The 27,851-nt window shown below is 37.7% G+C and overlaps 1 protein-coding gene across 1 annotated transcript in view; it reads left to right on the top strand.

Annotated features, from left to right (window-relative positions):
* The window catches only part of INTS7 (integrator complex subunit 7), a 97,243-nt gene extending 69,821 nt beyond the window's left edge, over positions 1-27,422 (top strand). Inside the window, exons 14-20 of the mRNA XM_057728173.1 lie at positions 4,645-4,839; positions 5,397-5,500; positions 6,349-6,417; positions 13,694-13,826; positions 21,000-21,098; positions 22,507-22,692; positions 25,930-27,422. Of these exons, the coding sequence (XP_057584156.1) occupies positions 4,645-4,839; positions 5,397-5,500; positions 6,349-6,417; positions 13,694-13,826; positions 21,000-21,098; positions 22,507-22,692; positions 25,930-26,217 (1,074 nt within the window). The 3' untranslated portion in view covers positions 26,218-27,422. The remainder of the gene's footprint in view (positions 1-4,644; positions 4,840-5,396; positions 5,501-6,348; positions 6,418-13,693; positions 13,827-20,999; positions 21,099-22,506; positions 22,693-25,929) is intronic.
* Positions 27,423-27,851: the final 429 nt, after the last annotated feature.

The following is a 27,851-nucleotide window of genomic DNA, read 5'->3' as shown; positions in this document are numbered from 1 at the left end:
TTAATAAATACTGCCCAAAAGTTGCCTATGGTAGTTTCCAGTTTATACTCCTATCAGTATAAATGCCTTTTTGGGGTTCTTGGGACTTCTTGAATATACGGCGTGATGACTTTGATCAGTTATGGAATATTTGGCCATTATCTCTTCAGTCAACGCTTCTGTCGCTTTCTTCCACATCTGGGACATAGTGCACTTATGTTCATTCTTTTTACCATGTCTTATATATCTCTCATATTCTCTTTTGTATTTTCCACCTTTTTATCTCTCCATACTTAACTCTGAATATTTTCTTCTGACCTGTCTTCCATTTCCATAATTCTCATGTACATTGTGTCTAATCAGCATGTCAAACTCATTCATTAAGTTCTTAATTTCATTTATTGTGATTTTCCAGTTCCAGAATTTCCTTTTGGTTGTATTTTGTAGTTCTTCTCCAGGGTTCTCTATTTTCTCATTTAAGTTTAAAATATTGATTGTAGTTATCTCGAAAGCCATATATGATAGTCCATTGGTCCCCAACCTTTTTGGCACCTGGGACCAGTTTCATGAGGACAATATTTCCATGGGCTGGGGTGATGGGGGAGCAGGGGAGGGTAGGGGATGATTCAGGCAGTAATGCAAGCAAGCAATGGGTAGCAGCAGGTGAAGCTTTGCTCAGTCACCGGCTGCTCACCTCCTGCTGTGTGGCCCAGTTCCTAACAGGCCATGGATCGTTACTGGTCCATGGCCCCAGAAGTTGAGAACCCCTGTGGTAGTCTGTTATCTGGATCTTTGTGGTTTGTGTCTTTGACGTTTCTTCCCCCTTTTGGTTTGAGGAATTTTGTCTTTGTTTTATACTCAATTATTTTTTTATTTAATTTTGGACAGTGTGTGTGAAAAATTATAGTGATTATATCATCCTTGCTTTTGGCAGGTAGTTAGGCTAGGGGTGGGTTACCTTAATCCAACCGAGGATTGAACTAAGCTTCTGTCCTTGGAGAGGCGAGTATACTTTTGGTTCTCCTAACTCCTAGGGTATAGCCCTTTGAAGTTACAGCCAAAAGCCTGAAATGCTTTCCACAGCCCACTTCTTAGTCTTATGAAATTTCTGAAAGCTCTGCTCAGCTTCTCAGACTCCCAGGAGCAGCTTTCAAATTAGCAAATGTTACCAAATGTCGGTCTTCTTGGATTGCCCATCTCTCTATGATTTTCGCTCCTTGTTGCTTTAGTAGCTCTTCAGTGCTTTCAAATAGATGTTCATAATATTTTCAGTTTTCCATTTGTTCTTAGCAGGAGGGCTGGTTTAAAACAACTTAGTCTACCGTTCTTTAAGCTTGGCTTATTCTTTCAAAAACTGAACTTATATTAAGTGAAATAATCCAGTTACAAGAAGACAAATACTATATGATTTCACTTAAATGAAAGTGGTCAGATTCATAAAAACAGAAAGTAGGGTGGTGGTTACTAGGGGCTTAAAGTTCATAGTTTACACTGTGGTTCTTTACCACAATATACGTAAATATTTTTAACTGAGTTTATCAAGTAGCTTTCCTTCAAGCCACACTGGGTTTTTTTTTAGCTGCTCCAAATAGAAAATAGGATATGTACCACAAATCAGAAATTCAGTGAAGTAGCATTATATGTGTGTTTACACAGATTTAACTCTGTATGTTTAGGCTTTTTAAAAAAAAAAGCAAGAAAGGAAAAACAAGAATGAGGAAAAATAGCTATTTAAATAAAGGGGAAGCAAAATAGCAGTTTAAATAGTGCAGACAGTTCTTCTCAATTAGCTTGTACTCCAGAGTGAGCATTAGAAGAGAGCTCTGAGTTTGCTGTTCCTTTACCTGTATTAAATTTACTGGAAGTAATTCTTTCTTGAGGAATTTTCAGGGATAATTTTGATTATATACAATTTTTGCTTTACCTGCTGACCTTAGAACCCGCTTCTGTTTAATTTTTAGCCCCATTGTGAAGAAGAGTAAGTCATATCCCTTGTATTTCTTGTCGGCATTGTTCATAGTGTTATAGTCTAAATTTAAGTTTTGTTTTTTATCTTTCATGGATGATACTACCTTTTTATAGTCTCTGACCTTTGTCACAAGTTTATCTTTTCTGTGTTTTTTTTGAACATGCATACTATATCTAGCATTGTTTTCCTTCAGTATCACTCAATCTAAGATGCACAGTCACTTTCAGAGTTACCGTCTGAAATATCAGTCAAATATTTCTTGTTAGTCAGAAATAGATCCAGAGTAGCAGTAAATCTTTCTCATTGTAACTACATCTTGCTTCACTTTCAGTTTTATAAGGCATGTTAGGACAATATTGCAAGTGTTTTTTTGCCTGGTAATATGGTCTGTGCTGTATGAAACAGTATCGTATATACCTACTTGTATCCCTGACACTTCTAAAGTTACTGACAAGCAGTAAATTAAAAGTAGCAAGTAACAGCTTAAGGGGCAGAGGAAGGGAGAATTTATCTTCCTATGAGAGCAAATCAAATCTCCAAGAAATTAAAAACAGTTGGAATAGTCTCTTTAATATCCCTAATCTGTGCTGTTTCACAATTAGAACAAAACATCCCAAAAGTCTGAAAACCACAGAATTCACTATATTGATTACAGATATTACCTCTAGCTTATATAATTTTATATAGATGTAGCTTTGCAATTTGAGAGGGATACTAGAGCAAGTGTATACGTTCTTATAAAGGATACAGGAAGTGGCGAACTATTTCTTAGAGTAAAATATGAATGCTACCAAATAATAAAACTTATCATTTGACACTTAAAACTATAGAGAACTACAATAAGGTCAATATGTGTTACTTGGCCAGATGGATAATATTGTAACTTAATTCTAGAACCTCAAGTCACACACCAGGCTCTCCTGCTAAAAGAATAGTGTGAGATACCATCTAAGAAATGGCATCAGCATGTTTTAGGCAAGTCATGTCAGAGAAGAAAATTAATTTCATTACACCTCCATTTATTGTTAAATTAGCATATTTTTAGTATGCCTTTTCTTGGAAGCACCATGCTAGGTTCTCTGCTAGGGTAGTTGATGAATAGTTAAAGTTTGTCTAAATTTTCTGCCCACACTGGCTTGACTTACATTCTTTGCTCCCTTAACCTAACTAATGCTACTTTTTGCTGTTCAAGACTTATCCCTAATACCCCTACATTCTCACTGAAACTTACTTGTGTGTTATAACCTATTCCTTAATGGCCTTTCTGTGCATTCTAAAGTGTCTAATGAGAAATTCTTTTTAAAACTAATCTGGGCTAGTTATGGAAGAAAAAAGCCATGAGGCAAAATGCTTTTTTTGTTTGTTTGGTTTTTTGCTGTTGTTGTTGTTGAAAATGCCTTTTTACTGCATTTAAAATATAATCCAGGGACTTCCTAGGTGGCACAGTGGTTAAGAATCTGTCTGACAGTGCAGGGGACACAGGTTCGATCCCTGCCCCAGGAAGATACCATATGCCGAGGAACAACTAAGCCCACATGCCACAACTATTGAGCTTGTGCTTTAGAGCCTGTGAGCCACAACTTTTGAGCCCATGTGCCACAACTACTGAAGCTTGTGTGCCTAGAGTCCGTGCTCTGCAACGAGAGAAGCCACCACAGTGAGGAGCCTGTGCACCACGATAAAGAGTAGCCCCTGCTCACCACAGCTAGAGAAAGCCCATGTGCAGCAATGAAAACCCAACGCAGCCAATAAATTAATTTAAAAAAAATATATATATATATATATATAAAATCCAGAACTTTGCTGGTGGTCTGGCTGGCCCCCACCTTACCTCTGCCAGTGACATGCTTTTTTTTTTTTTAAAGGAGATTTATTTTTATTTTTCACTTATTTTTTATTTTGTTTATTTATTTATTGGCTGTATTGGGTCTTTGTTGTTGCATGCGGGCTTTCTCTAGTTGCAGCTATCAGGGGCTACTCTTTGTTGTGGTGCGAGGGCTTTTCATTGCAGTGGCTTCTCTTGTTGCAGAGCATGGGCTCTAGGCGCATGGCTTCAGTAGTTGTGGCATGCGAGCTCAGTAGTTGTGGCTCACGGGCACTAGAGCACAGGCTCAGTAGCTGTGGCGCACGGGCTTAGTTGCTCCGCGGCACGTGGGATCTTCTTGGACCAGGGCTTGAACCCATGTCCCCTGCATTGGCAGGCAGATTCTTAACCACTGTGCCACCAGGAAAGTCTGACATGCTTTTTTAACAGTGGCTAACAATATATTTCTCCTGCCCTTACCTTTCTTTTTTCCCCCTCCCAACTTTTAAAAATTCTGTTAGTGATTCCAGCATGAGAATTTCAGGTTAGAAAGATAGGAAGGTGGTAAGGGGATTTTGGGGGAATGGTAATGTCTATGAAGTGTCCCTCATATTATATCTTACTGATGATGGACTAGCTAACCCATGTCTTGTGGAGTCTTTGCAAATGTAGGAAGTAAGGAACCTGAATGTTGATGGAACATAGTTTTTCAGAGTTGATGCTAATAACAATAAGTTTTTCTTTCTAATATTACATCCTCCCCTTATAATGCAGGTGTTTATCCATCACTGTTAGAGCTACTGCTCTTTTGCAGACTGTGACAAATACTGTCTTTCAGCATCTTCCTTTTATGCTTTCTTTGTCTTAAATATCTCTTTTTTTTATTCCCCAGGCTGCCAGTACACCACTGAATCCTTTAAGTTTTCAGTGTGAATTTGTAAAACTCAGGATTGACCTTCTACAAGCCTTCTCTCAACTTATCTGTACTTGTAATAGCCTCAAGACAAGCCCCCCACCTGCAATTGCCACAACAATTGCCATGACCTTAGGGAATGACCTTCAGCGGTGTGGTCGCATTTCCAATCAGGCATGTCTTAACTTTATTTTCTGTGCAGTTTTTATTTATACATTAGAGGTTTTTGAGGTTAGTTTTGAGATGAAAAATCCTGAAATTTAAAAATCAGTGGTTTGACTCAGAGACAACATCAAATGCTTATAAACTCATCTGTCTTGCAAAAAACAGGCTGATATCTTATTAAAGGACAGAGTGATTGATGATATTTCACTAGATGTTACATATTTATACAAAGAGAAATGATATACATTTCAAAGAAACTTTGGGATGTTTATATTATTTCTTTTAGTGGAACTTTGAAGAAGCTAAAAATGTAATGTTTTTTGTTTCTATACATCATATATAGATTATTATGATCTTGTACACACTTGTGGTTTCATTTGCCATCTTTGTTAATTTTCTTTAATAGAGTTTATAAAAGTGAATGAATTGAAAGTGAAAAAGAGTTGAAATATTTTTTCTTTTTTTATTATTTGAGGATATTTTTCTTACGTTTTGTTTTCTGTGTTGTTTATATAATAATGACAGCATATTTATTTGTCATAATTGATATTTTTCCTTCTTTATAGATGAAACTGTCCATGGAAGAATTCCGAAGCCTTGCTTCCCGATATGGGGATCTTTATCAGGCATCTTTTGATGCTGATTCTGCAACTTTGAGGAATGTAGAACTGTATCCTAAACTTGCCTGATACTTGTCATTCTTTGGAAGTATTCTTTTAAATGTAAATATTTCAGATATGCTTAACTAAAATATACATATATATTACATAAGCCTACAAATTTACTATAAATAATAATTTCTCTTTTGAAACCTAGTATGAGCAGTATAGTTTTACTTTTTTTTCCTCAACCAGGCTTTTTAAAAGGTGCTGACTCGATGGTCTTTTTCCACCTCTGGGAAGAGCATCCAAAATTCAGCTCCAACCAGTGTTGAATATTTTGTGCTCGCTTGAGCTACAATGGACAACACAAAACATTTTTCTACCAGAGAACCATTTTCTGTTTTGCTTCACCTGTCTTTTCTTCACAGCTAACAACCCTGGTTCCCATCACCTTTATTAATGATATGTTCAGTCGTTTCAGTCATCGCTCATGTTCCCTAAGCCCTCTTTAAGTTCTCCATATTTTCTTATTAGCAGCTTCAGATCCTTTTTGAAAGGAGGGAAGAGATAAATTGCTTTTAAATTGTAGGGCCCATAAATCAGTAATTCCTGGCATTTTGATTTACTGATTGAAAACCTAATGAATGCTGTGGACCCTCTCCTCTTAAAAAAGTGCATATATGCACATACCCCCCCCCCCCCAAAAAATTTGCATACCGTTTCAGGAGGGTTAACAGATCCCTTGAGCCCCAGCCTTGGAACCTCTGAAGTAACCACTCTACAGACCCTTTTTGTGGTGTTTGTTTTTAACTAAGAATATGGTTTTCATCTTGCCTTATCTAATATTCAAATAATATAAAGTCTATAGTGTATTTCTCTGTGATTATCTATAATGTATAATCTTAACATAATCCAGACAGCAGCAGAGCTGTTTACTGATATCTCACGCGATAGAAGCCCTGATTTTGGATCCAGAATCAGCAAGGTATTTGTATAGCTTATATTACAGAACACTTTCAAATGTGTTATCTTACCTTATGATCACAACATTGTTTTATAGAAGAAGAAACAAAGAAGAACTTCTCTAGCATTTGCGTAAGGTCATATAGCTAGTGACAAAACCTAGATTTTCTGTCTCCATTCTTTACTCACCTCCTGCCTCCTGTTTTCAAAATACTTGGGAAGAAGTTCTTTGAATTTGAACATTTTCTTCTTGTATATTATAACTAAATTTTGGTGTGAATAATTGAGCAGTGTAAGTAAGCTTGAACTTGAAATTTTTATTCTTTGGTTTCCCAAACAAAAAGATACTCCTCTTTTTGCTTTATTAAAATTCTTCTCCATTCCCTAATTAATTAATTGTTCAAAGTATTTTTATTAAAAAATGGTCCATTATTTTTTCCCTTTATAGTATTCTGTCTTGGAATATGCATTTTCAACCGTATAATTTCCAGTCTAGTAAGGCCTGTGATTCCAAGATCAGTTTCCTCAATGCTAAATCATTGACTCACCATTTTTTTTCAAGGGAGTGCCAGAATCCTTGCCTTCAGTTTTAAAGGGCTATCTGGTCTCAGACTAGCTGCTTGGCTATTTTTTTTCCACTCATCTGATTCATTTTAATGTTTTGATGACATACTAATTTTTACTTATTTTTCGAGATATCCTTCTTTCATCTTTTCATTTTCCCCTTAGACTTGCAGTGGTTTGAGGTTTGTTTTGTTTTGTTTTTTGTAAGCTTCTCTCTTTTAAATTTCAAAATGTTCTCTAACCTCCATATTTTTCACAGTCTTTGCCAGTTAATTGATCCTTCCAGGCTCATGCCATTTATGATCATGCTGTGGTCATTTTACCTTTTAGCACACGCATGCCATTGTGCTGTTGGTTGATGTAAGAGAAATTAGTATTTTTCTTGATTGACTTTTTAACACATTGTCAGCAGGGATGGGGTGAAGGGAGTTATCTAGCTAGCTGTCAGAGTCTACTCTCACTGTGACCCTCTCCACTTCCTATCACCATCGCTCTTCTCTATCCCTTTTTATCCCCTAAACCCACTCCCCTGGGCTTTGCCCTTCCTAGCAATGAAAAATTGGAAAAGAAAGATTGTATGTACCTTGAAGGAGAGCTCTTTGGGTTTCAGTCACAGTAGTGACAACTGCAAAGAGTAGATTCCTTCTGAAACTTTTGTTCTTGATACTGTATATTTTGTGCCTTTCAAGTAAATAAGGATCTGCTCTTAAAAAGAACCTAAAGAGAATGAGGCATGACATTGATAAAATTCACTATAGTTTTTGCAAAAATCTGTGTATATCTTTCATAGCCTAGAAGGTTTAAGGGGAGAAGAGACCTTGTCTTATCCAACTTTGTGCCTCTAGCAGCTAATATTGTGCTTGAGCCAGTATCAGTAAATGTGGGATAGGAATGGGGTTTACGTTTATAATTATGAATGTTATTATCTACCTTGTACCAGTGTTTTAGGATTATTAAGGAAAAATATTTTGAGATGCTTATTCATTACATTTTCCTGTTCTAGCTTCTTATTCACTCTGTTGTGATTCCTTTGCATTTAACCTTTATTTTTACTGCCTAAAATACAATGGAATGGCTTCTGGTCATGAAGCCATTCAAGTATGGGACTTTCCCTTCTATTGTAAACAACTAGGAACCTGGATAAAATATGCAAGTTTAAATATAAGTTTAACTGTTTTCACACATTTGACAACAGGCAGCCCAAGAATGTAATCCCTCAGGGAAGGGGACACAAGTAAGGTAAACTCCACAGTCGTCCTTGCTTTCCTCTGCGTGGAGGCACTTTTTAGACTGCTTCTGAGGGAGGAGTAACCGACTTAAAACTTGATGGCCTTGCTTAGTTGAAGAGAGAGAGGTCAGGGTTCAGAGAACAAAGGAAGCTAGAATTTGCAGGCCAAGTACAGGAGTGGAAGAAGCTTTCCAGAGGAAGAGTGCTATGAATCTTTGGCTGAATGCTAAACTGTACATATGTAAGGTGAAATCCCACAAGGCCAGGCAAAAAACAGCTGCTAGGGAGGGAATAATTACCAGGAAGCTGTAAACTGAACAGTTCTCAGAGCTTATGCAGAGCTGAGAAGTGTTTGAGTTCCAGCCAGCCGAACTGTAGAGACCTAATCGAACACTTAAGGCATCCAGAAGAGACACCAGAAGGCTAACACCCACCCTAGTAATCAAGCTAAATTAGCCCTAAAGTGAAGGCTACTCTAGACTTGTCCTAACAAAGCTTAAGTAATCCTTGAAAGAATCAGGATTATGACAAGTAACCATTGTCTACCAAAACGAAATCTTAACATTCTTTAAAGACAGCAAAATCCGAAAGCTCAGATGTATAAAGATCCACAATTTTAACATCCAGTCAAAAATTACTAGTCATGAGAAGAAGCAGGAAGATGTGACAACCAACAGAAGATTCAGCCAATTAGAAAAAAGACTCACAAATAACAGATAATGGAAGTAACAGACTTGGACTTTAAAATAGTATTAGTATTTTAATACTATTAGTATTTTCAAAAATGTAAAGGTAGATGATAATGAGGAACAGGGTTAAAGATGTAAAAAGAAAATGGAACTTCTGGATCTTAAAAATGTAGTATCTTAGTTTTGCCTTTATTTTTGAAGGATAATTTTGATGAACATAGAATTCAAGGTTGATTAGGCTGGCTTTAACAGTAGGTTAGGTCAGCAGAAGAAAAGATCAGTGAATTTAAAGACATAGAAATTATCCAGATTGGACAGTGAAAGAAAAAAGACTGAAAAACTGAACAAAATTAAAATTGCCTGTGGGACAGTCATTTGTACTACTATACATGTAACTGGATATCTTAGAAAGAGGGGAACAAGGGATAGAAAAGTATTTTAAGTGCCTGGAAAATGTTCATGTTTAATTAAAAATATAAACCCACAAATCCAAGAAGCTTAACGAACCCAGAATGGCATAAACATAAAGAAAATCACAAGGTGCACATTATAATCAAATTGCTGAAAACCAGTGATAAAGAGAAAAATATAAAGCAGCCAGAGAAAAAAGACTATGTAGAAGGGAATAAAGGTAAGAATTTTTACTAATTCTTATCAGATATACTGCAAGCCAGAAGACAGGTGAAACAACATCTTTAAAGTCCTGAAAGGACAAAAGTTAACCTAGTATTCTATATTCAGTAAAAGTACCCTTGAATAATTAAGACTAAATAAAGACATTTTCAGACAAAGTCTGAGAAAATTTGTTACCAGCAGCCCTAGCTAGACCTGTATTACAAGAAACGTTAAAGGAAGTTCTTCAGGCTGAAGAAAAATTATTTGCAATGTAAATTCATATCTACAAAATAGGATGAAGAACACTAGAAATGGTAAATATGTGAGTAAATATAAAAGGCTTTCCTCTTTTTTTATTTAAAAAAATATTGCCCATTTAGAACAAAAATAACAATGCATTTGGGAGTTTATAACACGTAGAAGTAAAATGTGTGACATGAGACAAATGACGGGGGTGGGGATTGGAATTCATACAATAGTAAGATTCTTATATTTTACATGAATAATATATTACTTGAAGATAACTTGTGATAACGGAGGATAAGTAAATTGAGAGCAATCACTAAAAAATAAGCCAATAGAGGAGATAAAATGGAATACTTTAAAAAAAAAACCTCAGTTAATCCGAAAGAAGGCAGGGGAAGAGAGGAAAAAAGAAATAGTGACCAGATAGAAAAAGTAGAAAACATACCACAAAATTATAGATTTATACCCAGTCATACCAGTTACTACAATAAATGTAGATGGTCTTACTCTAAGTAAAGAGATTATCAGACAGAATAAAAAAGCAAAACCCAACCATAAGCTTACCACAAGTAACCCACTTTATATTTAAATATAAAGACACAGATACATTAAAAGTAAACAAAAGGATGGGAAAGGAACCCCAAAAGCTAGAGTGACTATTAACATCATACAAAGTGGACTTCAAGACAAAGACTTGATAAAGAGCTTCATCAAGAAGACATAATTCTAAACATTTATATACTTAGTGACAGATCTTGCAAATATATGAAGCAAATACTGATAGAAATGAAAAGAGAAATAAATCCACAATTATGGTTGGAGTTTTTGGCACTCCTTCTGAATAATTGCTAGAACTACTTGCAGAAGACTTCTTAGAATATAGAGGACTTGAATAACACTACCAGCCAACTTGACCTAATTGACATGTATACACTACTAACAGCAGCATACACGTTCTTTTCAAGTGCATTGGAAAATTTACCAAGGTAAACATATGCTGGGCTACAAAACAAGTCTTTAAAAATGTAAAAGCATTGAAACTATTTAGAATATGTTATAGAATTAAATTAGAAAATGATCTCCAGAAAATCCCTAAATGTTTAGGAATTAAATAAGACTTCTAAACAATCCAATTAGTAAAGAAATCACAAGGGAAATTAGAAAATAAGTTAAACTGAATGAAAATGAGAACACCACATATCAAAACTTGTGTGATGCTGTAAAAGCACAGCTTAGAGGGAAATTTATAGCTTTAAATGCATACATACACACATACATAAAATAGAATTTAAAATAATATGTTTCTATCATATTAAAGCAAACGAAAGAGCAAATTAAACTCAGAGTGATTAGAAAGAAATAGTAAAGATGAGAGTGCTAATCACTGAATTATAAATGAACAGTAGAGAAAGTCACTGAAACCAAAAGGTGATTCTTTGGAAAGCTCAATAAAATTGATAAAACTAGCTATTCTGAACAAGGAAAACAAAACACAAATTATCGGTATTAGGAATGAAAGAAGAGTACCATCACAAATCCCATAGATATTAAAAGCATAGTAAAGGAGTAATAACTTTGTGCCAATAAATGTGATAATTTAGGTGAACAGGAAAAATTCAAATATTCTACATAGACTTAAAAATCTTTAAGAAAACATGTACAAATTGAATCTAACAAAACTCAAAAGCATACATTAAGACCAAATAGGGTTTATTCCAGAATTTCTAGTTTTGATATTAGAAAACCAATCGGTGTAATTCACCATGTTGCAAAATAAGGAAGAAAAACTAAAGTGGTGAACTTAATAATGATTTCAAAAGTTAATATAAAGCTCCAGTAATTAAGACAATGTAATATTGGATTGAGGGTAGAATGGAGAGAATTTTTCAGGACACAAAGAGCAGTTTCCATAGAGAAAAATTTGTTTAATTGAATTTAAAAATTTTAAATTCTGCCCGCTGAAAGATGCCATTAAGAAAATGAAATGATAGGTTGCAGGGTGAAAATATTCTCAAACATGTTCTATCAGAATATTAAGAAAACCATACAACTCAAGATAACCCAATTTTTAAGAATTGACAAGAGGTTTGAACAGACACTTCAGAAAAGAAGATATATTAATGTCCAATAAGCACATGAAAAGATGCTTTAACATCATTAGGTATCAGGAAAATGCAAATTAAAATCACAGTGAGATACAACTAACACCCACTTGAGTAGCTGAAGTTAGAAAGCCCTTTAATACCAAATATTAGTTAGATGTGGAAGAGCTTGAATTCATACGTTGTGGGGACTGCAGAATGATTAGCCACTTTGGAAAACTGTTTGGCAGTTACCATATGACCACCAGTTCTATTTCTACTTACTTAAGAGCAATGAAAACATATTTCCAGAGAGACCTGTGCACAGATTTTCTTAGCAGCTTTATTTGTAACAACAAAAATTGGAAAGAGTCAAATGTTTCAACAGGTGAGTGGGTAGATAAATTGTAGTATATCCATACAGTGTGCTGAGTGTTCCTCAGCAACAAAGATGAATGACCTGTTGAAATATGCAAAATACATTAATGACTTAAAAATGCTGGGCTGTAAAGGAAACCAGACACAAAATAGTACACATAGTATGATTGTTTATATCCAATATTAGGAAACATCTCATTTATAGTGATAGAAAGCAAATCTGTGATTGCCAGGGGCCACAAGTAGGGGTTGACTAGGAAGGGTACATTTTTGTGATTTTGTAACTTATATCTCAATAAAGTTTATTTTTAAATAAATAAATGCTCCTTTTATAGAAGGTGAAACAGTATATTCTGATTTTATACCCTTTTATTAGCCAGTCACTTTATCAAAGACTAAAATCTTTATGCTTTATTGTGTGGTATAGATTTCCTTAAAGTCTGTCATTAAATGAGGTTTGGTTATTGTCTTAATAGAACTTAAGATATAGCACAGAGTAGGGAACAAAGCTTTGGAGCCTGGTAGGTACACATGCACACACAGCTAGGAGTGAGTTAATCCCTTACCACTCACTACCAGCTGTACGAATATAGACATGTTATTTCATCTCTGAGCTACTTATACATAAACTATAGGTAAGTAGTGATACCTGTCTCTTAGAGTGGTTGTAATGGTTAAATGAAAACCTATATAAAGTACCTAGCTGAAGTACCTTGCACATAGTAGGCATTAAAAGGATAATAAGAGAATAATAAGAATAATGTTAACCCAACATAGTTGAGTTACCTATATTGCATTTTCAAGTAGCCCTCTTGAAGTTTAGTTAGAATGCAGGCATTTTGCCACCTTTTCCCATTTAGAAATACTTTTAGAAATATCTTTGGGTTTGAGGCAGTAGAAGAAAAATCTAGGTGTTCTATATGCTAGCTCTCTGCTGAACATTTTTGTGCATTTCACCTGCTTGCTTTAGATTCGTGCCATTTCCCCAGCTATGAAAGCCCTCCATACTTTCCGTCTCTTCAGATCTTATCCATGCTACTTGCATAGTGATTTGTCCAAGACCTATCTCTTCTATGACATTCCTCAGCTCCCTCTGTATTCTGATTACTTGCATATCTTCATTGGTTATTTGGCACTTGTCTGTTGGCTTCATTGATAGTTACCTTTTCAAATGTCTTATGTCTCTTTCACCTCGTGGCAGGGACAAGGTTTAATGAAACATTTTTGTACTGGCTAACAACCAGAGTGATTAAGACTTGTGTAATCTGAAGTCAGGTCTGAATTTGAATTCCAGCTTGTTGCTTACTCATTCTGTGACTGAAGGCAAATTACTTAATGTCACCAAGCCTCAGTTTTCTCATCTGTGAAATGAAAGGAACAGTGCCTGCTTCATTATTTTAAAGATTAAATGAGAGTGTGTGGAAAGTACCTGACACATGTTGACATTGAATTAGTTGCTGTTTTGGTTGATTGGTTGATATTGATTTTTGACTTCAGTTTCCAGGAATATGGGTCTACAGGCGCCGCCCGTGCTGATAGTGAATATGAGAGAAGAATGCTGTCTGTATATAGTCATGTCTTGGAGGAGGTGGACTCACTCAATCGGAAGTATACCCCTGTTTCTTATATGGCAAGTCACGTTTGCTTTATTGAGTTTTTATTATGGGGAAGTGAGTTTTTATCTGTCTCTGGCACTCACTGTGTGTGACTTCAACACATGAACCTCTCTGTGGCTGTTTCTTCTGTGCCTGTTTTGTACGAATAGGGTTAGGACAGTACCTACGTCATCATATTGTTGAGAGGATGAAAGGAGATAATCCATGAGATAAAGCACTTCCCACATCTGTAGCTACCTCATAGTCACACTAATGTCGAATCTGCTCTACCAGATGCAGATAGAACTTTTTTTTTCCTTTTTTAACAATTTCACCGAAGTTGCAGTTGTTCTCAACCTTGGCTACACATTAGAATCACTTTGGATGCTTAAAAAAAAAAAACCATCAAAATCCAGGCCCCACCCCATCTTTGAATCTCTGCAAGGCCCAGACATTAGTATTTTTAAAAGCTCCCACATTGTAAAGCAACCATACTCTAAAAAAATTAATTAAAAAAAAAAAAAAGCTCCCAGGTGATTCTGTCATGCCACTAGGGTTGAAAACCACTGGCCAATTAAAATAAAGAACTGGGCTTATTTTCTGACTATCAGTAAATCAGTTCCTGCCAGGTTGTGCTACTGCTGTCCTTCAATACACCTGTCCACTTAGCCTGCTGAATCTCTGCTGCCTTTGGCACTGTTGACCACCTGCTGTTTATCCCCTGACTTTCCAGTCACAGGACAGACTGATACTCTCACCCAGATTTCCTCCTCTGGCCATTCTCCAGTATTGTATTGAGCTCAGGTTCCTATAACAAAATAGACATAGTGGCTTCAACAACAGACATTTCTCACAGTTCTAGAGGCTGGGAAGTCCAGAATCAGAGTGCCAACCGATTTGTTTCATGGTGAGGGGTCTCTTGTGACTTACCAGCTGCTGCTTTCTCACTGTGTCCTCACGTGTTGGAGAGAGAGGGAGTCTCTTCTCTCTTTCTCTTCTTATAAGGGCACTAATCCCATTACAGGAGTCCCACCCTCATGTCCTCATCTAAATTTAATGACCTCCCAAAGACCCATCTCCAAATATCAACACATTGAGAGTTAGGGCTTCACCATGTGAATTTGGAGACAATAGCACATTCCGTCCATAGTCTTTGAGCTTTACACTTTGGAGCGTTCTGTTGCCCTGTCTACACACTGGATGCTGGTATTCCCTGTAGCTCTTTTCTGGCTGCTGCTTTTCTCATTCTGAACTCATCATTTATCAGGTGTTTTAGAAGGAATTGACAGGATATGTCATTAAAGAGTTAGATTAGATTTTACGGTGAGATACTTTCCTCTACGCACTGCTTTCCACATAAGATTGTCAATACATATTTGCTGAGTTGAAATGACACAGGTACCTGTTTGATACTGAGATTGGTTGCTAAAGAGGGTTGTAAAGGTTATCTTTGTAGGAAGTAGACATGTTTGTGTGAGACATTGATTAAGTTATTTTCATGTTTCCTCTAAGCTCCAAATAGAAATTAAATAGATGCCAAACAGTAACTTGAGTTTGATAGAGGTGACTCCACTGAATATAATGGAAAGAATGGGAATTTTCTGCCCAGTAGGTACACAATACAGAGAAAAGAGCCCTACCTCTGCCACTCAGCAGGTTGTGATTTTAAACAAATTTCTAATATCCTTTTCTATGGTACAGAAAAATATCTACCTCATAGGGTTTTTGTGAAGTTTAAATGGAATAAGGCCTAATGCCTGGAACGTTGCCTGGCCTGGAATATTAAGGAGTGGTTAATAGATGTTGATTCCCTTTTCCCCCTTTCCAAATGTATTTTATAGATTTGATATGTTCTGAACCCAAAAGTCAGTTCAGCAAGTATTTATTGAATCCTATGAATAGAAAAATGACAAGGAGGATCTTCCCTCAAGTTGTCCATAGTCTGATAAGAAAGAAAAATTTTGGAAACAAATGCAATGCAGTATATTTGCAGTAATAGAGCTCCGCACAAAATAGAGTTGTAGCACAAAATAGAGTTGTAGCACAAAAGAGAAAGTAATTCATGTCAAAGGATAGGGAAAACGGGGTGAGGGTGCGCATCAGAGGGACGGTGTATTTGCAATATGGGTTTTCCATGCAGATAAGCAGGTGTAGAGAATTTCAGGCAGAGAACATGTTCAAAAGGAGAGGCATGAAATAGCATGCTGTCTTCTGGGAACAGTGTGTTATTGCTGCAGCATAATGTGCAGGCTCAGGACTGGAGAGACGGGAGTAGAGAGGTGGGCAGAGGCCAGGTGACAAAAGGCTTTGAACACAGTCTTAAGGAGTTTGGATTTTATCCTGTAGACAGTGGGGGCACTCTTGAGGAATTTTAAATGGGTGTGGGAGAGAAGTGGTTACGCTAAGTACATTGTCATTATGTAGAAGCAGAACAGGTAATGGCCTGGAGGGCGTGAAATTAGAGAAAAGAAGAGTGGTTACAAGACTTTTGCAGCAATCTAGGGTAAGGGCCAAATTGATAAAATGAGAGTAAGAATGAGAAGAACAGATACATAAGAAAGATTTTTTAGGTGTAATATTTTCAAGGTGTGTTTTGGTTTTGTTTTGTTGTTTTGGTTTTTGTTTTCTTTAAATTAGATGTGAGAGAATTGGAGACATGACCTCTGGGTTTCCAGCTTAGGTGACCAGGTACACAAGTGGTTGATCCTTTATTGGGACAGAATATAGAGGGATAGTAGAAGAAGGGGAAAGTTTCATTTTTAGAAATGTAAACATAGGCAGTTAGTTAATAGGTCTGGTGTCAGAAGGAGAGAGGCTGGGATGCATGTGAAGTTGAGTTGTCATGAGCACACAGATTCTTAAAGTCCTGGGAATGAAGAAAATTGCCTATGAAGAACAAATGGACTGAGAAGACAAGAGGACTAAGTGCCAACACTGAGGGAACAAAAGAAGAGAATCTTAGGAAAGAAGATGGGGAAGGGAAGAATCAGAAAAAGTGAGGGGCCATTAAGTGGAATTTCTTGGAAGAAGAGCATTATCAGGTGCCACAGAAATGTCAAAAAAACACAAATGCTGCAAAGTATTGGGTTTGGCAGTGAAGGGAGTATTGGTGATGGTATAGTCCTCTTACCGGTTTACTTATCATGATATGTGATTTCATATCTCCAGACTGATACTTTGATAGTAATCTACAACTAACATACCTGTTGTAGTGTGCCCAAGGGGCCAGTGGCCTCAGAGGCAGTCCTGCTCTCCCAGTGGAGAATTGCAAAATCTGCATCTATTCTTTTAAAAGGGAAAATGGTGCCTTTTTGCCCAGGAACAACCTGAGGTCACTTGTGGTCCTCTAAATCCATCCTTTAAAGATGTTTCTCTCCTTAAACACTGTTGTGGCAACAGATGGAGGGACATACCATGTTCCTGGATTGGAAGAATCAACATCATGAAAATGACTGTACTACCCAAAGCAATTTACAGATTCAATGCAATCCCGATCAAATTACCAATGGCATTTTTCACAGAACTAGAGCAAGAAATCTTACGATTTGTATGGAAACGCAAAAGACCCCGAATAGCCAAAGCCATCTTGAGAAGGAAAAATGGAGTTGGTGGAATCAGGCTTCCTGACTTCAAACTATACTACAAGGCCATAGTGATCAAGACAGTATGGTACTGGCACAAAAATAGAAAGGAAGATCAATGGAATAGAATAGAGAACTCAGAAGTAAGCCCAAACACATATGGGCACCTTATCTTTGACAAAGGAGGCACGAATATACAATGGAAAAAAGACAGCCTCTTCAATAAGTGGTGCTGGGAACATTGGACAGCAACATGTAAAAGAATGAAACTAGAACACTTCCTAACACCATACACAAAAATAAACTCCAAATGGATTAAAGACCTACATGTAAGGCCAGACACTATAAAACTCCTCGAGGAAAACATAGGCAGAACACTCTATGATATCCATCAAAGCAAGATGCTTTTTGACCCACCTCCTAGAATCATGGAAATCAAATCAAGAATAAACAAATGGGACCTCATGAAACTTAAAAGCTTTTGCACAGTGAAAGAAACCATAAAGAAGACTAAAAGGCAACCCTCAGAATGGGAAAAAATAGTTGCCTATGAAACAACGGACAAAGGATTAACCTCCAAAATATACAAGCAGCTCATGCAGCTTCATACCAAAAAAGCAAATAACCCAATCCACAAATGGGCAGAAGACCTAAATAGACATTTCTCCAAAGAAGACATACAGATGGCCAACAAACACATGAAAAGATGCTCAACATCACTCATCATCAGAGAAATGCAAGTCAAAGCCACAATGAGGTATCACCTCACACCGATCAGAATGGCCATCATCACAAAATCTGGAAACAACAAATGTTGGAGAGGGTGTGGAGAAAAGGGAACTCTCCTGCACTGTTGGTGGGAATGTAAGTTGGTATAGCCACTATGGAAAACAATTTGGGGGTTCCTTCAAAAACTACAAATAGAACTACCATATGATCCAGTAATCCCACTCCTGGGCATATACCCAAAGAAAACCATAATCCCAAAATAAACATGTACCATAATGTTTATTGCAGCACTCTTTACAATAGCCAGGACATGGAAGCAACCTAAATGCCCATCAGCAAATGAATGGATACAGAAGATGTGGCATATACATACAATGGAATATTACTCAGCTATAAAAAGGGATGAGATGGAGCTATATGTAATGAGGTGGAAAGAACTACAGTCTGTCATACAGAGTGAAGTCAGAAAGAGAAAGACAAATATTGTATGCTAACTCACATATACGGAATCTAAAAATGGTACTGATGAACTCAGTGACCAGAACAAGGATGCAGATACAGAGAATGGACTGGAGAACTCGAGGTTTGGGAGGGGGCAGGGGGTGAAGGGGAAGCTGAGACGAAGCGAGAGAGTAGCACAGACATATATATACTACCAACTGTAAAATAGATAGTCAGTGGGAAGTTGTTGTATAACAAAGGGAGTTCAACTCAAGGATGGAAGATGCCTTAGAGGACTCGGGCGGGGAGGGTGGGGGGGACTTCAGGGGTGGGGAGGCAAGGAAGGGAGGGAATACGGGGATATGTGTATAAAAACAGTTGATTGAACCTGGTGTACCCCCCAAAAAAATAATAAATAAATAAATAAAATTTAAAAAAACAAAAACAAAAACATGGTTAGACATGAAAACCTTGTGATGATGATCTCGAGGCAAGAGAAAATGTACTTTTAGTATATCTTTTTATCTATCTCTCACATGTGCTCCAGAGAGGGAAAAAATACTGTGCCCACCCTCTCCCATCATTCTTAAAAACCAAAATATAGCTTTATTCCCGATGGTCAAATTTCAGTGTTCATATTTCCTTCTTTCTGTGAGTAAATGTATTTATATAATTTGTGCTAAATGCTTTTCTGTATAGTGGATAATTGTTTCTAATGCTAATAATCATGGCAGGTATACTTTTTCTTTAATTAAAAATCTTTCTCCTGGGCTTCCTAGGTGGCGCAGTGGTTAAGAATCCTCCTGCCAATGCAGAGGACATGGGTTCGATCCCTGCTCCAGGAAGATCCCACATGCCACGGAGCAACTAAGCCTGTGTGCCAAATAAATAAATAAATAAATAAATAAATAAATAAATCTTTCTCCTATAAAAAAAAAAAACAACACTGTTGGGGCATCAGAGGTTTTACCACAAGTAGGATGTCCCTGCAAATGTGTCTCAGATCCCTTGTTGCAAGAAGATGAAGAGTGCTGTTTTAGCAGTTAAACCTGAGTAGACCCCAGTGTCTCTAAATCCGTGTTGTGGTTATCTCAAGTAGTAGGAGTCTGTCGAGCACAGAATGTTCCGTCACCTGAAATCAGTGAGGAGTGGATTCTTCTGGCTTTTAGCCTCCCTTCCCTACTTTTTTATAATGTTTCCATTAGGTGACACACTGCTTGGAAGCAGGAACTTAAAAGGACAGACAGCGTACTGTGTGGTGGAGTAGCTTTTGGCCTGTGGTGCTTTGGGGGCCACTGCAAGAGGAGTAGACTGAGGAGGGGATGGTAGACCAAGCAGGAATAGTTCTGGGTCACCCAAAGCTACAGGTGTTCCAGTGGGGCTGCAATTTTTTTTTCTATTATGTTTGCAAATCGTTGGTGAGATAGAACAGAATCACTGAATGACCTAGTCTGGTGGACCTAGGTTCCAGTCCCAACTTGTTCCATTAGCTGTTTGGGTGACCTGTGTTGTGAGCAAAATTGAGGATTAGACTGCGTGATCTTTAAAATATTTTTGATGGTGTCCTGGGTGTATATTTATCTCCAGACTCATCAAGTTGTATGCATGAAATATGTACAGTTTTTTGCATGTCAGTGGTACCTCAAGAAAGTAGTTGAAAATTAACAGACAAATAAATAAATAAAATCTTTGAACTCTTAAATTCTGGTTCTATGACCCCTTTCACTAAGACTCAAAAGATTCATTGTAGTAGTTCTATTCCTCTGTAGTTTTACACTGGGATTTTAAAAACTCAGTTAATTTTGTGAAATAGATTTTAGAAAGAAGGTGTATTTTAAGTTTCAGCGATCTATAGAGTTGGACTATATAGTAATCCTTAATCTGAATTCCAGTAAGTTTCCACTGTTGCTCACTCTCTGGGGACTCATGGCCACAGGGACAGGGAGGCCACTTAGTAGAGATGGGATGAAGAATGAGGCAGCTCAAAGCCAAGGGTCCACGGGGATTTGGTGTCAAGTCTCAGATGTCAATATTCTGCTCTGCCTTCTTTACCATATATATGGTCTTTATCATACTTTACATACTTTGCCATGCGATAGTTACTTTATATTTTAGTATCTAAAATAACTATATGTCTAGTAGCTCTAAACTCTTTAGAAATGCAAACTTTGTGCATTGCTTGGTCTTAAGGAATGTGGATTTTTTCTCTTCTGTCATTTTTTTATTGAGTATATTTCAAAGTAAAGTAAAAATCTGTAATTGTACTCCTTGACATGAGTGATTTGACAAATGTATGCAGTTCCTGAGTGTTGTGTCTGTTAACCTGATTGGTGTGTTCTTTTGTAATCATTCTGTGAACACTTGTAGTTTTTAAACTTCTTCCTGAAAGTAATTATTTGTTGATGAAATTTGGAAATTTATTTTCATTTGATTTAATTTCTTTTTTATTTCCCCCAGCATACAGCATGCCTCTGCAATGCCATCATTTCTTTGCTGAAAGTTCCTCTTTCATTTCAGAGATATTTTTTCCAGAAACTGCAGTCTACCAGCATCAAGGTAATATAGGAGGAACACTCAAGTTTAATATAGTTTGATACCTTCTTCTGAAGATTATCTTCTGACAGTTACAGGGGGAATAGCTCTGCTTCAGAATCTTACCTTTGGTTCTGGTAAAACTTATATTCTTCCATTGTAAGCCTTTCCTCCCTTCATCAAAGGATTTGGGAGTTAAACTCTCTCCTCTCCTTTCTTACCTGATGGCACCAAATGCAGCATGACAGGAATTGGGGTACCTGGAGCTCTGCCCCTGTCTTCAAGAATGAGTTGAGTGGTAGTGGTACTCATCATAGTAGCCCACAAGGATCTTGAGCTGAGTCCATGTCTGATCAGCCTACTCAAACCCAACTTAGAATGAATCAGGTCCCGTAAAACATCTCCAGCCCTACCTCCAAAGCACTTTTCTCTTTGAATAATAAGTGTTGAGGAGCTGGTCAATGAGTAGAGTTAGTATTTTAAAATATTTAAGCCACTCAAAATTCAAAAGCTATTTTGATTCAAAGAATGAAATTGTTGGGAAAGGGGGGAAATTGTCCTTTCTAGGAGAGTCCCTGGGTTATCCCTATCAGTAAATGTCTTCAGTGCACTTTTGCATCCATTTGAATGTTTTTCATTGCAAATAATAGAGAATTCCATTTCACAATGACCTGAATAATAAGGAAAGTTGATTATCTAGATAAGAAGTCCTAAGGTAAGATGTCTCCATTGTTGATTAGTTCAGTGGCTGAAAAACATTATCAAAAAGACCCAATTTCTTTCATATTTGTATTTAAGCAAGTTTTGAGCTTTCTTTATTTAAAGGGTATTTAGGATTCTTAATATGTTTTTAAAGAAAAACTAATGAGAAGTTTAAAATGTCATTTGGTTTATCTGTGGAAATTGACTTTTACAGCATGGTGACACTTGATAATGTATGTAATCCTAGAATTTTAGGTTCATTTGCATTTGAATTTAGTTTATTTAAAATTACCTAAGGCCAAAGAGACAGCAGCTGGACATGAAAATTTACACAGTGCATTTCCCTGCTAGAGTTGGTTCATTGTCAAAGAAATGCCCCACCTCAGAAATTGGAAGAACAGTGCCCTTGCTGTTCTCTAATCCTCTGTTCCCCTCAAACAGAACTGGGGTTGGGGGTGGAAAGAAAGAGAGAGGTGGGGAGGAAGGAAGGGAGGAAGGAAGAAAAAAAAAAACAGTGGTATTTAAAAGGAGGCATTAGGGAGAAGGAACCCTTGACTTTAAAGGTACGTTGTCCCAGCACAGTCCGGTCATTAGGGGGATCGGTGTGTGTATGTGTGTCTTTGTATGTGCAAGTAATGTTTTAATCTCTTATCAACCATTAGCACAGACATGTTTGTTGGAAGGAAGCCTCTTTGAGTTGTTAGCCTTTATTTTAATGTTGGCCTTGCAGCTTGCCCTGTCCCCGTCCCCCCGGAACCCTGCAGAGCCCATCGCCGTCCAGAGTAACCAGCAGCTGGCACTGAAGGTAGAGGGAGTGGTCCAGCACGGATCTAAACCAGGACTCTTCCGCAGAATTCAGTCTGTCTGTCTGAATGTCTCTTCCACGCTACAGAGTAAATCCGGACAAGACTACAAGGTAATTTAGAAAAGACGCAGAGTTATGATGTGGGTTTTATCCATTCACTGATGGACGTTTTCCAGTGTTTTTCATGGTGAAGCAGATTGAAGTTATACCTCCTAGGGGATCAGATGGACATAAGTTAAAGCACGTGTGGGGGTGTGAGGGGGCTGGTAAACAACACTTCGCTTTTCCCTGCCTGAACCAGTTGATAGACAAAGCATCCAGGCAGGCAGAGATAAAATATGAAATGCGCCACTACTGTTGAGCTGGGGAGAAGCCTAGCTCAGGTGCCTGGCAGCAAGGACTGCCAGAGCCTTGTAGCTCTGAATTGAGTTTTCCCACCAGCCAGCCTCTGCCAGTACACCCACGAGCCTGCCCCGGTAAAACTGGGAAGAGCAATACCCTGAAGCCCAAAGAAGAAGGGAGAGAGAAGGTGCTGAGCTCCCCAGGCCCAGTCCCCAGCCCACAACTTACCAATCAGTAGGATTCACCTTCTCCCCTGGAGACCAGTACTCTTCATCTAGTGAAAGATCCCTCCACCTGGAGGGAAGCATCAGGAGTGGGGAATAACTTCTCCCTAACCCCCTGACCCCAAAAGAACACATCTATTTATTTTTCCTCTGTTTTAAGTAAATTTTACCATGTTCAAAAAGAAGTATACTATATTGATATACAATGATCAGATAAAGTAAAATCTTTCATTAAGGATTTAACTCTAGAAATTTGTTGCTTTGAGAAATCATGAGGTAGGTTATCCAAAATCATGCTTGCTTTGTTAGCCAAAGCTAAGGTTCTAGATCTGTGCCCATGAAACACCAACGTTCCAAATGTAGAATGTGCCTTTCTTTAGACATCTCTTTCCAGTTCCTTGATGGTTTATTCACAGTAAAGGGAACAAAGGAACAAGTGCACAGTTGTATGAACAGAGTTGTTTAAATACCCAAATTGGTTGTGTCCGGGTTTATTTGTGGGTATCCTTGAACGGAGGTCCAGAGCAAGGAAAAGGGGTATCAGTAAAGATGTAAAATAAGAGTATTTTATTCTTTTTGGTGGTTTTAGGCTAAAAAGCCAATGAATGGTCTGGTTTAAGCCATCACTACTTTCCTTGCTTTGGTAACTTTTCTCTCTCTCTAGGCTCTCTGTGCCCACTCTGAGAAGGCTCAGCCTTCATTCTCTTCCTCTCTTTTGACTTCTGTAGCGCAAAGCATGGTACCTTATGTAGCCACTCAGTAAATATTTGGTGGATAATGAAAAAAAATCATTTACTGTATTTATAGTACAACTCTCTTATGTTTTGGTGATCTCTGTTGTCACAGAAGATCATAAAGAGAATTTACGTAGTTAACTTATCCCTGTCTGCAGCTCTCTGCTCAGCTTGAATTTGAAAGAACAGTAACCATGATTCTCTTTGTTCCTTGTATATAGTGATTTCTGCTATTTAAAAAAAACCATTCAAATTGAGAAGTACTACTGGTATTCTCATTGTTGGCTTACCTCTCAAGAGGCATTGGTTAAAGTCAAGATGCTGACATAGTAAGCCAGGTACTATGTGACTGCTTTGTAATGTTACTTGCAGTGAGTTTGCCTCTTAAAATGCATCATCCATTCAGAGTGGTCAGGTTGCCTGCTAGGCCTATTTCTGGTCCTTTTAAGGAGGTTCTTATTTGGTGGGCATATTCTTTAGGGAAGTAAAAAGTCTACAAAAGTTGAATGTGCAAACAAAAAACAAAAAGGACTTATAGATAATTCTAAGATCTTGAATTGGTTGGTAACTTCATTTCATTAATGTTACAGATCACTGTCTTTGGAAAACTGACCGCATGATAACTGTTCACAGAGACACGAAGCTTCAGGGTACATTTATGTAATTAATTATACAACAGAAACACACACATAAACATAGAACAGTCTGGTCAGATATTCATTCTGATTACCTCTCTGTGCATTCTTAGAATCAGTATGTCTCTTGACATACTTCGTCTTGGGCACAAATAAAGGTACACCCGCAGGTGTTATTCTGTTCTTTGAAGGACAAAGTTTTGAGTATCTAGTTAAATGAATGAGCCCGTAAATCTGTGTTTCATAATATATTGCACTGCCCATCTGAACAAGACACTAATTTTTAAGTGAGCAATGTGCAAGTTCTAAAGTTAATTTGTTGAAGGCAGAATCACTACATTACTTAAGTAATATAAAATCAGACTAGCTAGGAGGGAAAAATATACATATATTTACATAGCATCTTTTTCAGTCTTTTAGGTTTTAAACTCACTGAAACAGATGGTTGCATCCAGTTTCTTTAGAATATCTCTTCACAGGGTAAAGAAAGATGGGAATTGGAGTTGGGGTTGGGTAAGCGAGTACAGGGGAGAAGAAATTTCTCTTTTACCCTGTTAGGGTCTCCAGCTGGGCCTAAGATTGAACTGACTAAGGCAGATTAACAGGAGAAAAGCATGCCAGTTTTATTAGAATTTTACATATGTATGGGAGTCTTCATAGGAGATTGAAGACCCGAAGAAGTGACTGGAACAGAAAGCTTAAATACCATTTAGACAGAGAAACGATAAACGTGTGACCAAATGACAAGACAAAGGGTTTTGGCTAGGGACAGTAAGTTGAGGGAACGTGACTAGGAGCTCACTGGGGCAGTGGGGGAGACGAGTGGAGGATAGGGTTGTTCTCATAGGTTGGTTTGTGCAGATCCATGTCAGTGTCAGTTCCCAGTCTCTGGTGATGTACTTCTCTTTTTTGGTGCAGGGAGGTTACCTTTCTCATGGAAAATTTTATGTATGTTTTAGGTAAAAAGGGTCAGAACAGAGAGCCCTTTCTGTATCTGTTTTTTTCCAAGCGCCCTTAGCTCAAAATAATCACTATGCCACAGCAGCGTATGTGGGGTGGCATGTTCTGAGCTCTTTCACAAGGCAGGAAGACCAGAGGAAGAAGGGCTTGAGAAAGCTCCTTCTCCTCAGGGATAGTGAGGAGGCAGTATCACCTAATGATTAAGAGTGCAGGCTCTGGAGTTAGCCTGCCTGGGTTCACAGGCCAGCTTCACCACCCATTAGCTGTATGACCTTGGAGAAGTTACTTAAGCTCCCTGCCTCAGTTTCCTCATTCATGAAGCAAGGATAATATTAGTACCTACCTCTTGGTTGTTTCCAAGGGTTAAATAGCATTTATAACAGAGCCTAGCTCACAGCATGCACTCAGTAAACGTTAGCTGCTGTTGTTACTTAACAGTTCTTTTCATTCCAGATACCCATTGACAATATGACCAATGAGATGGAGCAGAGGGTTGAGCCTCACAACGATTACTTCAGTACTCAGTTTCTGTTGAACTTTGCCATCCTTGGTACACACAACATTACAGTGGAATCTTCGGTGAAAGACGCCAATGGTATTGTATGGAAGACTGGTCCCAGAACTACCATATTTGTAAAATCCCTGGAGGACCCTTATTCCCAGCAAATTCGCCTACAGCAGCAGCAAGCCCAGCAGCCGTTACAACAGCAGCAACAACGAAATGCCTACACGCGGTTTTAGCTACGCAACAAATGCATTACAGACTTTCCAGGGATTGATCAAATTGGCGAACATAGTTTGCTTTTTTAATATGGATTAAGATACAAAAGTTAGAATATGGAGTCCATTTATTCATTGGTTTCTGTAATGTAACATTCTGAAAAAAATTTTTTTCTTAAAAATTTAGTTTGGGAAATAATTGGGTTCCTAACCAGCAAGACTTTTTCCCCCTATTTCTTCTTAAACCAAGTCCTTCATCTCATATTTAGCACTTTTGTTGTTTTGCTATTATTACTTTTCTTGTTGCTGAGCCTTTTCTTTTTCTTTCATGAAAAGTCACATATTGGGATCATTGAATTAGTAAATTTGACTGCTTTTCTACCAGAAAATATCACTTGCTGCCTGACATAGACCTCTAATTCTGAGCTGGGCCTTGGGAAGTTCTGACCAGTATATGCTGGGTTTACCCGGGGTCATAGAAACTGAGTCCTCCCATAGTTGGACTTGAAGGTGTCCCCTGAAACATCCAGTCTTGTGAATTATGAGAGTGTGCAGTCTAGCAGAATTGGAACATACTGCCATATTATTTCAACTATTTACCTATCTATCCGCTGCTAAAGCAATCTTAATTTATTTAGTATTTAATTGACCCAAAGAGCAGCTAACAGTTACATAGAAAGATTGGACATTAATAATTTGTTTTTTCTAAAGTGTGTGTGAGTTTATGTAATACAGACTTTTTTTTATTGTTTCTAAGAGTGAAAAAATCACTCCCATTTAATATCTTAATGTTTTAAGTTAGGAGGGCAGATCTTTTCCTTTGATTGGTTTAGGTTCTTCTTGGCAAGTTAAGTAACTTGAAACGTGGTTGTCTAGAAACAGCAGTCTCTTTACAACACAACCTCAGTTAGTGGGGATGCTCAGGGAATAGAAGTTTTCTGGTTAACCAGAAAAAAACCCATTTTTTCTATGTCAATACTGGTTGAAAACCATTATAAAATATAATAACAATATACTTTCTTAACACAGTATACTAGTTGTAATTTAACTGTTCTCTCTTGATTTGGGACCATCATTGCTTTGGGATCATGATTTCTAAACATCAGGGATCACAGGATTGCAGACATTCATGATATGGGCACTTGGGCTGGAAGCAGCTCCCAAGCTGAAACGGATACCACATTCCCCGGAAGTTTTCTTTAAAAATAAATCTCTCAATTTCTTTGCTTGTTTTGCCTTTTTCTCTTTAAACTGGACATCGGCTCAAAGGAGGGATAGAGTTTAAAGGAAAAAAAAAATGAGTGTGGGGGTTTTTTATGTGTGTGTAATGTGGCCTCTGGGGTGAAAGTGATTGGCAGGCAACTCATGTCCCTCTGAGATCTCTTGGCTTCATGAGCTATTGTCCCAGCACAGCACTTCTTCTGTCAGTGGCCAGGGCACTGTCCTAGAACGTGTGTAAATCTACAGTGTCCACTGTGCATGATGTCCGTTAGATGCAGCCCAGATGTACGCAGTGCACAATGTGCACAGGCGTGAGAGCATGTGGAAACATAAGCCTTAGGGAGAATTGCAGGAGTGGAGTGAGGGATGTGTGCAGGACCCCTTGCCCTTCTGCCAGGTGTGGTAGAGCCTAGGTTCCACTGTAGGCTCTAATG

The sequence above is a fragment of the Hippopotamus amphibius genome, chromosome 3 (genome assembly GCF_030028045.1).
Source record: "Hippopotamus amphibius kiboko isolate mHipAmp2 chromosome 3, mHipAmp2.hap2, whole genome shotgun sequence".
NCBI lineage: Eukaryota > Metazoa > Chordata > Mammalia > Artiodactyla > Hippopotamidae > Hippopotamus > Hippopotamus amphibius.
The sequence above is the reverse complement of the archived record's forward strand: the minus strand, read 5'-3'. Positions and strand labels throughout refer to the sequence as shown.